Source organism: Mercenaria mercenaria, chromosome 2 (genome assembly GCF_021730395.1).
Source record: "Mercenaria mercenaria strain notata chromosome 2, MADL_Memer_1, whole genome shotgun sequence".
NCBI classification, from domain to species: Eukaryota; Metazoa; Mollusca; class Bivalvia; order Venerida; family Veneridae; genus Mercenaria; species Mercenaria mercenaria.
In genome coordinates, this window is record NC_069362.1 from 34,434,353 (window position 1) to 34,447,883 (window position 13,531).

Genomic DNA, 13,531 nt, shown 5'->3' on the forward strand with positions numbered 1-13,531 from the left:
TCTCTTGCAAAAATCTTCAAATTATGCCCCTGGGGTGAAAAGAGGCCCTGCCCCGGGGTCACTTGTTATATGAGTTATATAGAAAAAATAGTTTAAAAATTTTCTGATCATATTTCCTAGTCTTATAATGATTACAGACACGGGTGCAGAATTTTGGTAAATGACAGGAATAAAACAACAAAAAGAAGAGTTAACACTTTAATATTATGTATGAATAAGATCACAAGTAAACAATATGTGCAAAAAAAGTGACTGTCTCACATAAAAACATAATTACAACAATTTTAAAAATTCAGTATTTCCTTGTTTAAGAATCTCTACTGCCAAATCTGATATCTAACTACAGTTGTTTTTCATAAAGAGAAACAATTTGCATTGAAAATTGGCATAACTTACTTTGGCATTAATCTTTTTGTATCAGAATGTTTAGGATATGCAAAAAATATCCACTAAAACAGTATGTATATAGTTCCTTGACAACTATCTGTATAAATACTGCAACCATTCACAGTAATACAGTAAACTGGTCATTAAGCATATGACATACTTGATAAAAGCGGACTTAAAAATTTTCAAAAAGAAAAATGTAAAGTTATAAGGTTAAAACTTAAGGCACATTTTTCTGATATGTAAGTAAACAGTAGAATGAAAGGCGTGTATCTGAAAACATTTTACGAACCAGAAATCGCACACACATAATTACATACCATTGTCACACAGTATAACATCATTATCACATTGTGTAACTATATCAACATGCAACAGAGAGGTTATTGCACACTGCTTTGGATTGAACACCGTTTTATACACAAAAAACTACCTCTTTTCCTCAACCTTTACCCTGCTTAATTTCTAAAATGGACTGATCTATCATTCAATTTGGGCTTTACCATTTATTATTCAAAGGGGTGTTCACTGAAAATTTACTGACTGAATAGCGAACAGTGCAGACCATGATCAGCCTGCACAGACATGCAAGCTTATCTTGGTCTGCACTGGTCACAAAGGCAAAATCACTTGCTGCCAGCAGGCTAAAGGTTAAGTACAGTTTTTAAAATACTTCGTAAAATAGTATATACAACGTACTTCTACATACAGTTTCATTAAAAAAAATCTTGTAATCTTCACATAAATTCAAATGCTTGCATCCACAATATACAATTCTAAAAGCAACTAAGTGTAACAATAATTTTTTGGCTAAATATTGAACATATAGTTGGTGACAAGTGTTTTTAACGAATAGTGGAATGTGCCAGCATAAAAATTCCTGAGAATAGAAAGTAAAAGAACATCTTAGATAAGAGCACAAATTTCATGAAAATTTTGGAAAAAGTTTTTTATTCTACCTAAAGCTCTCAATCGTAGTTCAAAATGCAGCTCAAGATCTGGAATGGACATTTAAAACTTTCTCCTGCTCTGTATTTAGTATATAAATGCATGTAAAAAACAATTTTAAAGAATGAATAACTCTCAAAGTAGATGCCAGGTTTGCATGCACAGCATGTTTACTAGATCTTAAAATTCCATTTAAAAAAATTGTCATAAAATATAATCACTTCTGATAAATTTTATCAGGAAAAGATCAAGTAAATTTGGTAACTTGGTTAAAGCTGAAGTTAATATTCAATGACATAACAAAGCATGAGAGAGAAAACAACAGCAACAACAATACATATTGAACAAACAATAGACCATGTTAAAACAATATGAAATATGGAAAAGACAACCTGACTCATTAAGGAATATACAGAGAAAGAATCTGTGTTACCTATCACTCCATGTTACATATCACTCTGTGTTACCTATCACTCCATGTTACCTATCGCTCTGTGTTACCTGTCACTCGATGTTACCTATCACTGATTCACTCTGTATTACCTATCACTCTGTGTTACCTATCACTCTGCTTTACCTATCGCTCCGTGTTACCTGTCATTGCATGTAACCTATCGTTCCGTGTTACCTGTCACTCCATGTTACCTATCACTAACTAGAAAAAACTTTCAAAGTGCAAATGCATTTTTCATAAGTGTTGATTTCTGATAGCAAGGAACTGAATGTAGTTATATACCGTAGATATTATACAACACATTTCTTCTACGATAGATTTTATTCCCTATGCAACAGAAGTACACATAAAAATTACATTTTCTTGCATTTCTTATTATTTATATGCAAGTTTTCATCACTAGTCTTAATTTAACCGGAGAACAAAATAAGTCAATACTCGGAGAGTCCTTGAAAGCATTGTTTCTTAAGATCATCTTTTCCCCGCAAAGTTTAAAGTGGCATAAAAAAATAAGATCAGACATACGTGACATATTCAAAGGATTTTGTTCATGAGCATATAAAATTGGTGGCTTTTTATAGATAAATAAACATTTTACTCATTTATTTGTAAATACGGGTACATGAAAAAGAAGACAAGAGGACCATGATGGTCCTGAATCGCTCACCTCTTCCCACATGACCCAGTTTTGAGTATGACGTCATTATTTGACATAGTGACCTAGTTTTTGAGCTCATGTGACCCAGTTTTGAACTTGACCTAGATATTATCAAGATAAAAATTCTGACCAATTTTCATGAAGATCCATTGAAAAATATGGTCTCTACAAAGGTCACAAGGTTTTTCTATTATTTGACCTATTGACCTAGTTTTCGAAGGTAGGTGACCCTGTTTTGAACTTTACCTAGATATCATCAAAGTGAACATTCTCACTAATTTTCATGAAGATCTCATGAAAAATATGGCCTCTAGAGAGGTCACAAGGTTTTTCTATTTTAATACCTACTGGCCTAGTTTTTGACCGCACGTGACCCAATTTCGAACTTGACCTAGATATCATCAAGGTGAACATTCAGATCAATTTTCATGAAGATCCATTGAAAAATTTGGCCTCTAGAGTGGTCAAAAGATTTAAATAATTTTAGACCTACTGACCTAGTTTTTGACCGCAGTTGACCCAGTTTAAAAATTGACCTAGATATCATCAAGATGAACATTCAGACCAACTTTCATACAGATCCCATGAAAAGTATGGCCTCTAGAGAGGTCACAAGGTTTTTTTATTATTTGACCTACTGACCTAGTTTTTTAAGGCATGTGACCCAGTTTCAAAATCGACCTAGATATCATCAAGGTGAACATTCTGACCAATTTTAATGGAAATCCATTCACAAGTATGGCCTCTAGAGAGGTCACAAGGTTTTTCTATTTTTAGACCTGCTGACCTAGTTTTTGTCCGCACATGACCCTATTTCGAACTTGACCTAGATATCAACAAGATGAACATTCAGAGCAATTTTCATACAGATCCCATGAAAAATATGGCCTTTAGAGAGGTCACAAGGTTTTTCTATTATTTGACCTACTGACCTAGTTTTTGATGGCACGTGATCCACTTTCGAACTTGACCTAGATATCATCAAGATGAACATTCAGGCCAACTTTCATACAGATCCCATGAAAAATATGGCCTCTAGAGAGGTCACAAGGTTTTTCTATTATTTGACCTACTGACCTAGTTTTTGAAGGCAAGTGACCCACTTTCGAACTTGACCTAGATATCATCAAGGTGAACATTCTGACCAATTTTTATGAAGATCTCATGAAATATATGGCCTCTAGAGAGGTCACAAGGTTTTTCTATTTTTAGACCTACTGACCTAGTTTTTGACCGCACGTGACCCAGTTTCGAACTTTACCTAGATAACATCAAGATGAACATTCAGACCAACTTTCATACAGATCCCATGAAAAATATGGCCTTCAGAGAGGTCACAAAGTTTTTCTATTATTTGACCTACTGACCTAGTTTTTGTCGGCACGTGACCCAGTTTCGAACTTGACCTAGATATCATCAAGGTGAACGTTCTGACCAATTTTCATCAAGATCTTGTGAAATATATGGCCTCTAGAGGTCACAAGGTTTTTCTATTTTTAGACCTACTGACCTAGTTTTTGATGGCAAGTGACCCAGTTTCGAACTTGACCTAGATATCATCAAGGTGAACATTCTGACCAAGTTTCATGAAGATCTTGTGAAATATATGGCCTCTAGAGAGGTCACAAGGTTTTTTTATTTTTAGACCTACTGACCTAGTTTTTGAAGGCAGGTGACCCAGTTTCGAACTTGACCTAGATATCATCAAGATGAACATTCTGACCAACTTTCATAAAGATCCAATGAAAAATGTGACCTCTAGAGTGGTCACAAGCAAAAGTTTACGGACGGACGCACGCACACATGCACGGACGGACAGACGACAGACGACGGACACCGCGCGATCACAAAAGCTCACCTTGTCACTTTGTGACAGGTTAGCTAAAAAACAGTTCAGACAATATGATTGGAACATTATGCTTTTGCCTGGAGAGCTCTTGGGTGAGTGTATGTATGAATGTATATATGTATGATTACATTACAATAATATGGTATACTGTACAATAGAGATGACAAAATGTAAATAGTAAAGAAATAAAGACAGATGTTCCTAAGATTTCAGATTCATTGAACGTTTTCAAATAAGACTAAAATGAATCAAAATCAAAGTAAAGCAGAAAAAAAAAAAAGACATTTTTTTTAATGAATTAAAAAAAAAAAAACAACAGTGTGCAAATGAAGTTTATAGACATCATTCAGTTTAATAAAAGTTTGTCTTCTACATTGCAAAATTATGCGAAAGTATATACCTAATAGATGTGGAATGGTTTAAAATTGGAAGTGCACTTTGTACCAAAAGAAAATATAATTTACAGTATCTATTATTTCGTTTGGCAAGACTGGCTGTCTAAATTTTTTTGGGCAAATATATTGATGTGTGTAGTCGGATTTCAAAAAGACCTTTCTAGTAAAGATTGTTCAAATGTTCACTGAAGACTAAATTTACCCAAAATACAGTGTAACAGTTAGTACAGTCTGGATAAAGCAGACTACTGGCTTATGTTAATAGGGGATCGATCCCTCTACGGTAACATGCGATATACCGAATGAGATATATACTATCGCATTAAAAAATGTGTCCTTCCGGCACGTGCACAGAGTGTCTGACTTCGGATATTTTTGAAGAATATGCTTTTTCCTTGTGCCTTACAAGCGTCCACATAACTTGTCCAAACCGCATCGTCTTGCACATCAGTACAAATATGGGCAGTGTTGTTTTTATTCCAAAATCTAACTTTAAAATGATACGGAATCGATGCTGTCATTATACAGTTCTTTTCAAATCTTATGGGGTGAGTTGAAGTTGGATCGATTCACGATTGAGGCAGTGCCTTATTTCATATTATATAGAAACATCAAATACAGTTAAAACCAGGTTTCTCAAATGCCAAAGGACCAACTTGGTGATAACTAAAACTAGACCTGTACCATTTAATAGGAAGGAATTGTGATTACACTTAAACTTGTCTCCAAGATTTCCATATTTTCAAGAAAAGTGACTAGGATACAGAGTTTCAACAGTTACTGTATTTTTACTCCGGACACGCCTTGTTGACCTTACTGGATAGAAAGGTGATTCTGAATCTGACAATACAACATCTGATCAATTCTAACACCAGTAATTGAGCAATTAGTTCATGGTAAAATGGATTTCAAGATGATCCATTTCTTAACTTACACAACACCATGAGAATCACTGAACATGAATTCACGCGTACCAATTGATATGATTCATTCAAGATTTGAGAAGAAAAAAGCAAAAGGAAAACAACACAAAACAGAATTCTGTAAATGAAAAATAAAAATATAATGACTGATTTAAAAACAAATAACACTGTCATTCACAATGTTTGTATGAAAGATAATATAAAAAAATTGTTATTTAATTTTGGCTACCTAAATCCATCTACAACAAATCATATTTCTGTTAACTATGTAAAGACAAATGAGCCTTGTTTAAATAAATTCTATACAGGATCTTGTGTCACTTAATGCCAAGCACTGACACCATTCTTTTTAAAGAAAAATCAATTTTATGTAATTTACTTCAAATGAAATTTATAAGTCAAAATTTACACCTTTATAAAGATTATTAAGAATTAAGAATTGACGAACTGATATGCATTCCTACATAAAAGTCTAAAATTAAACATAATGAACTTTTTTTGTCACAGAAAACAACTTAAGATCTACATTCATTGTGTAAAATTTCAACAACATAGCACCAAAAATCCAAAAATGAAAGCAAAGAAGCTTCATACTGATGGTCTTAAAACACTATACAAATTCTCTCTCCTGTTAATTTTCAAAACATCTACAACTGGACCAGGTTCTCTTCATGCCTCAATTTCTTACAGTGAACTATGATTACATTTTACAGTTAGAATTTTTACTTAAATATAGTCTGCGGAAAATAACACAATGTTCCAAGCAACTGGTACAAAAAAAAACCTTCTTAATGCTGATTTAAGGTAATGATTTTAAGGTAGTTCTCCATGTTAAGATCAAATTTTGTTTTCTACAATGTAGAATTTGTTTAATTCCAATTTCTTTTTCGAACTTCACAATATTCAACAACCACTTAGCAAACGAATTATAAATACAGAGTTTACAGGACTGGTTTGAAAAATGTAAACCTCCAGTTAGTTTTCATGCTGGGATACTATGGGAAAAACACAATTTTGCATACTGAAACAATACTACAATATAGATATCAATGGAATTTCTCACAATTCTGTAAACTAATACATTTTCTATAAATATTGTTAACTAAAAATGTAATGGTCCTTGTGCTTCACTTTGAGATATTTTGTTATTAATGAGAAAAAAGAAAAAAGAATTTCAAGTAAATCTTATGACACAATTTAGAATTATTTCACTTTTTTTACTTTTGTTTTAAGATATTCTATCTTCAACATACTTGTGTCATTGCTAGTTTTATCAATTATCACACGGGCTGCCATTTATTTGTAGCAAGATTAAAGTTTCTGTATACCATATGCAAGTTTATTTCTAGGTTTTCCAGATAAAAAATGACATAGTATTATATGAAGCACTAACTTCTGGCCTTCCAAACATGCTGAACTACCTTAATACAGTAGTTTTACCAACTAGTAGATAACTTCTAAATATACATATTAAGATACAAAGATATGAAGTAAATATATAAATGTTTAAAATGATAAAATGAAGGTAAAAAGTAGGCTGAAACAACAACTTACATAAAGCAAGTAAGTTATATTTGTAACTTGGCTTATGCATGATAAAATACCTTGAAAAAATATCTACAATTTAATTAGTAATGGAACCTTTCATGGAATTACTGAACAACTGGAATGGAAAAATTCATCCCTGTCTAAAAATTCAATAAAAATCGTAATAAAAGTCTGAATGAAGTTTAGAATGAAAAAATGTAAATGAAAATTTAATCTGAATGAAGATTAGAATGAAACAAGGGTGCAGAATGTCACAATATACGCCCGTCACAGCAAATTTGTTTACACTAGCACCTGTATTTGCAAATGGAATTTTAATTTTCTAGTTGTTTACAATGTTGTTTTTTTTAGAAATTATTGTAATTCTTTTATTTTTCTAAGTCCACAAAAAAAATCCTTACCAGGTAGAGATACCTTAAAATACACCCAAAATTTGAAAGTAATATCAATGTTGTACCACAGAAAAGTGGTCTTGGTTTTTCCCTACGGTCAATTATAAAAAAGTTACAACGTAAGTTATTTATAGTAACAACTAAGGGAAGTTAATCTTTAAAGAGAAAAAAAAAAAAAAAAAAAAAAATCGAAAAAAAAAAATTACAAGTCCACACAAAAATCCTTACCAGGTAGAGATAGCTCAAAATACACCTCAGAATTGGATGTAACATGCATGTTGTACTACAGAAAAGTGGTCTCGATTTTTCCCTACGACTTGTAATGAAAAAGTTACAATATAAGCTATTTATAGTAACAGCAAAGGGAAGTAATTTTAAAGAAGGGACCAGTGCATGACACTCCGTCTCATGATGGTGTACAATTGTGCCAAGTTGCATCAAAATCCCTACATGCATGAAGAAGAAATGCTCCAGACAAAGTCATTCTTGTATCTGACCTTTGACCTTTAAGTGTGACCTTGACCTTAGACCGAGGGACCTGGTTCTTGCGCATGACACTCCGTCTCATGCTGTGAACATTTGTGCCAAGTTGTATCAAAATCCCTCAATGCATGAAGAAGAAATGCTCCGGACAAAGTTTTCATTCTTGTATCCTTTGACCTCTAAGTGTGACCTTGACCTTACCCCTAGGGACCTGGTTCTTGCGCATGACACTCCGTCTCATGATGGTGAACAATTTTGCCAAGCTACATCAAAGTCCTTTCATGCATGAAGAAGATATGCTCCGGACAAAGTTTTCATTCTTGTATCCTTTGACCTCTAAGTGTGACCTTGACCTTAGACCTAGGAACCTGGTTCTTGCGCACGACACTCCCTCTCATTATGGTGAACAACTGTGCCAAGCTACATCAAAATCATTCCATGCATGAAGAAGATATGCTCCGGACAAAGTCATTCTTGAATTTTTCATTCTTGTATCCTTTGACCTCTAAGTGTGACCTTGACCTTAGACCTAGGGACCTGGTTTTTGCGCATGACACTCCGTCTCATGATGATGAACAATTGTGCCAACTTTCATCAAAATCCCTCCATACATGAAGAAGATATGCTCCGGACAAAGTCATTCTTGAATTTGACCTTTGACCTCTAAGTGTGACCTTGACCTTAGACCTAGGGACCTGGTTCTTGCGCATGACACTCCGTCTCATGATGGTGAACAACTGTGCCAAGTTTCATCAAAATCCCTCCATGCATGTAGAAGATATGCTCCGGACAAGGTCTGTGGACGCCGCCCGCCCGCCCGCCCGCCCAACCGCCCATCCGCCCGCCAGGGGCGTTCCCATAATACGTCCCGTTTTTCAAACGGGCGTATAAAAAGGTAACTTTTAATGATAAATGAAAGCTAAAATCTACATAACAATAAAATTGTCATAAAAATCTCTGTTTTCCTGTATAATAAAATCAACTTCAGCACAAAAACTGAAATCATACAGTAGGCCTTAGAATTACAAGCACTATTTAATTGTAATTCAGTTTAAAATTGTAATGCAGAGACTTTGCGTAGGTAATCACTATTTCCCACTCTATCAGCGAGCTGTTTTTATCATTTTCATACTTCTTTAATTGATTCATCTGGGTCAGACCTAAAGCTGACAAAATGGTTAACTTTCATTGGCTGCCTTATCATCTGCTCTGCTTTTGTAACAATGTCTTTGGTTGGATAATTTCGTTTCCTGTTGTAGCTCATTGGTCAGATTATGCATGATGAAGTGTCATTGGTTGATTGCATCTAATAACCAGCTCTATCTCCACCCATTCGCCCTACAACGAAAATAAAGAAAACTATTAAAACATATGAAAATGAAGCACACATTCTGATAAGAAAAAGTAACAATTTTAGACAGAAGCTAGGACTGGTGCACATAATTAGCAAAACCATGCTTTGAATTGATTAATGAAACTATTTTTATGCAGTAAAATGGAAAGACATAGAAACTTTAAAAACAGCAAGAAAATAATTATGTTACTTAATAACTGAAAGCATCATGCAACAATGCCATTCACTTCAGTAAACTCTACAAATATTTCTGAAATGTGATTTACATATATAAAGAGTTGACGTATTAGAAAAAATGCTTGGCTGAAGATCTGAAAATTTATTGTTTTGCAGTTTTATAAATACAAAATAATCTGTTCTTTTATAAAAGTAAGCAGAACAAGAGCTGTCCGTAAGACAGCCAAGCTCGACTATTCGAAATATTGTCACAGAAGCAGGAAATTATTACCCAAAAATGTTAAATATCAAAAGAGTTTTAAGTTCGAAAGGGGACATAATTTGACCAAAATACATATCAGAGTTATGGGACTTGATGTTATCAACCAGTTTTATAACCCCGAAGAAACATGTTAAGTTTCAATTCAATATCTGCATTAGTTTTGGGGATAGTAACTTGCATGTAAAACTTTAACCAGAATTTTCTAAGTCCAAAAGGGGGCATAATTTGCTAAAAAATAATGTAAAGGTTATGAAACTTGACCCAATGAGGTTGGTAATTGACCTAGAAAAAGAGAAAATAAGTTTCAAAGCTATATGCCTTTTGGTAATAGCTGTATGTCTTGCACCCAAAACTTTAACCAGGATTTTCTAAGTCCAAAAGGGGGCATAATTTGCCCAAAATACATGTCAGAGTTATGGGACTTGGTGCTATCAACTAGTTTTATAACCCGAAGACACATGTGAAGTTTCAATTTTAATATCTGTAGTAGTTTTGGAGATAGTAACTTGCAGTAAAACTTTAACCAGGATTTTCTAAGTCCAAAAGGGGGCATAATTTGGCCAAAATACATGTCAGAGTTATGGGATTTTGACCCAGTGAGGTTGGTAATTGATCTGAAAAAGAAAAAATAAGTTTCAAATCTATATGCCTTTTAGTAATAGCTGTATGTACTTGCACGCAAAACTTTAACCAAATTTTCTAAGCCCAAAAAGGGGGGCAAAATTGCCAAAATACATGCCCAAGTTATGGGACTGACCCAGTGAGGTAGGTAATTGATCTAGAAAAAGAAAAAAAAAGTTTCAAATCTATATGCCTTTAGTATAGTTGTATGTACTTGCACGCAAACTTTAACCAGAATTTTTTCTAAGTCCAAAAGGGGCATAATTTTCCCCAAATGAAGGTCAGAGTTATGGGACTTGGTGCTATCAACTAGTTTTTTAACCCTGAAAAGAACATGTGAAGTTTCAATTCAATATCTGCATTAGTTTTGGAGATAGTAACTTGCATGTAAAACTTTAACCAGAATTTTAGTCCAAAAGGGGGCAAAATTTTGCTCAAAACCCAAATGTTAAGTTATGGAACTTAACCCAGTGAGGTTGGTAATTGACCTAGAAAAAGAATAAAAAAGTTTCAAAGCTATATGCCTTTAAATGATAGCTGTATGTACTTGCATGCAAAAACTTAACCAAGTGTGACGCCATGCCGACGCCGACGCCAGGGTGAGTAAAATAGCTAGACTATTCTTCGAATAGTCGAGCTAAAAATAAATCACAAATGTGGTCATCACACCCGTGAAAGTTTAAACAAATTCAATAAATGAAAAATATGTTCAAAATACCACACTATATTTTAGACACATTATCTTAAGTATGAAAATATCAATACCTAAAATGTCCTTATAATGACATATTGCATATTAAAATAGTCATACAGGCATTGAATACAAAAGCTGTAACTTAAAAATATAATCTCTGAAAAAAAAAAGATTTATTTTGAACTAAAACAATATTACCATAATTCTATATTAAACTATCTTTAAGTTATAAGAAAATATAATCTTGCTTGAAAAGTAATATTTGAAGTGTATGAAGACAATTTTAGGTCTAAAAAGGGTGTCAGGAAGTTCTGCCTCTAAATAACAAAACTTGTCAATACTTCAGAAAAATCTGATGAGCAGATTTACACCTTACAACTGACAAGTCACACATTTTCACACTGATTTCACAAAAACAATCCAACAAATTATGCTTGATACTTTCGTGATTAGTTAGTGTATTTTTAAAACCAAACATCTGTGTGACCCTACCTCAGTTACAGTTCATGCACATGCGATTATTCCAGTTTCATGCATAATTACCTAGTAGAACATGCTTCATGAAAACCATGTCCCTTTCAAAGTAACATTTTTTTTGTTATGTTGGAAACAGTCACCACTTACGCTGCTAAAAGAAAACCTCCCCTCCCCTAAAATCATAATGCTAATACCTTTGCCAAAATAACTCCAAAAGCTTCACCAGGAACAAATCTACCAGATTTAATCAAGCCATTTAACTTACTAGCCTTTGTTATAACTTACAGTCAACCACTAAGAGTTTAAACTAAGTTAGATGCCAGAAAAATGTATGAAAGTATCCAAATTTTAATGTGGTAAAAAATGTAGCAGTTATATTATTTTATGCAATTACTATACAGTTTACAGTCCGATATCTTATGTTATGCATTTATTATGCAGTTTACAGTCTGATAACTTGTATTATGCAGTTACTACACAGTTTACAGTGCAATATCTTATGTTATGCAGTTACTACGCAGTTTACAGTCCGATATATTATGCAGTTACTATGCAGTTTACAGTCCAATATGTTATGCAGTTACTATGCAGTTTACAGTCCAATATGTTATGCAGTTACTATGCAGTTTACAGTGTGATATTTTATGTTATGCAGTTACAATGCAGTTTACAGTGCGATATTTTATGTTATGCAGTTACTATGCAGTTTACAGTGCCATATTTTATGTTATGCAGTTACTATCCAGTTTACAGTGCGATATCTTATGTTATGCAGTTACTATGCATTTTACAGTGTCATATCTTATGTTATGCAGTTATTACGCAGTTTACAGTCCGATACCTTATGTTATGCAGTTACTATGCAGTTTACAGTAGAATATCTTACGTTATGCAGTTACTACCCTGTTTACAGTCCGATATCTTATGTTATAAAGTTACTACGCAGTTTACAGTCCGATATCTTATGTTATGCAGTTATTACACAGTTTACAGTCCGATATCTTATGTAATTACAGTCCGATATCTTACATTATGCAGTTACTATGTAGTTTACAGTACGTCATCTTATGTTATGCAGTTAATATGCAGTTAGTATAAGATAGCTTTCTTGTGTTTTGTTAATATGGATTTCAAACACCATATCAGATTTAATTGACTCTGTATTAATTGTTTATAGTATTATTCTATGTTTCATGATGTGAAGACACACATTAGTAGACTACTCAGAGTATTGTAAGAAACTTGCCTAACTCTGTGTATGGTAAGAAACTTGCCTAACTCTAGCTACAATAGTAGTAACACAAAAATAATGAAAATACCTTACAAGACAAACTAGTACAGTATCATAGTATATCAGTACCCATAGTTATTTTCTTGCATATTTCACATTACACATTTACTGACATAAATAATACATTTTATATGTTTGTTTATATAACAGTTAATATCATATAAATCTTATGTATAATACAGACATACACAAACAGAGGGCCAAGATGGCCCTAGGTCGCTCACCTAAGAAACACTCCATAACAGTGTAAAACATGTTTGACCTAGTGATTTCATGGAAACAAATATTCTGACCAATTTTCATTAAGATTGGACCAAAAAATTGGTCTCTTGCGATAAAACAAGCATTTTCTTAGATATGACCTAGTTTTTGACCCTAGATGACCCATGTTCAAGCTCGACCTAAATTTTATCAAGGCAATCATTCTGACCAAAATTCACGAAGATCAACTGAAAAATACAGCCTCTATCGGATACAGAAGTTTTTTCTTTTATTTGACCAAGTGACCTAGTTTTTGACCCAGAATGACCCATATTCAAATTCGACCCAGATTTCATTAAGACCCAAATTTAAACCCGACCAAATTTCATAAAAATCAATTGAAAAAAACAGTCTCTA

General features: G+C 33.4%; 1 protein-coding gene and 1 long non-coding RNA gene across 6 annotated transcripts in view; both read right to left on the bottom strand.

Annotated features, from left to right (window-relative positions):
* Positions 1-185: 185 nt before the first annotated feature.
* Positions 186-8,926, bottom strand: LOC128553608 (uncharacterized). The gene is made up of 2 exons (XR_008369393.1): positions 1,879-8,926; positions 186-1,836 (listed from the first exon to the last, which is right to left on the bottom strand). It is a non-coding gene; the product is annotated as an uncharacterized LOC128553608 (long non-coding RNA).
* A 6-nt stretch (positions 8,927-8,932) lies between these two features.
* The window catches only part of LOC123563687 (prominin-1-A-like), an 85,049-nt gene continuing 80,450 nt past the window's right edge, over positions 8,933-13,531 (bottom strand). For 4 of the 5 annotated variants that reach the window (XM_045356637.2, XM_045356636.2, XM_045356633.2 and 1 more), the window contains one exon: positions 8,933-9,375. In XM_045356637.2, the coding sequence (XP_045212572.2) occupies positions 9,357-9,375 (19 nt within the window). In that variant the 3' untranslated portion in view covers positions 8,933-9,356. Of the gene's footprint in view, positions 9,376-12,868; positions 12,907-13,531 lie in introns of all 5 variants that reach the window. The other variant, XM_045356635.2, reaches the window with a different exon arrangement.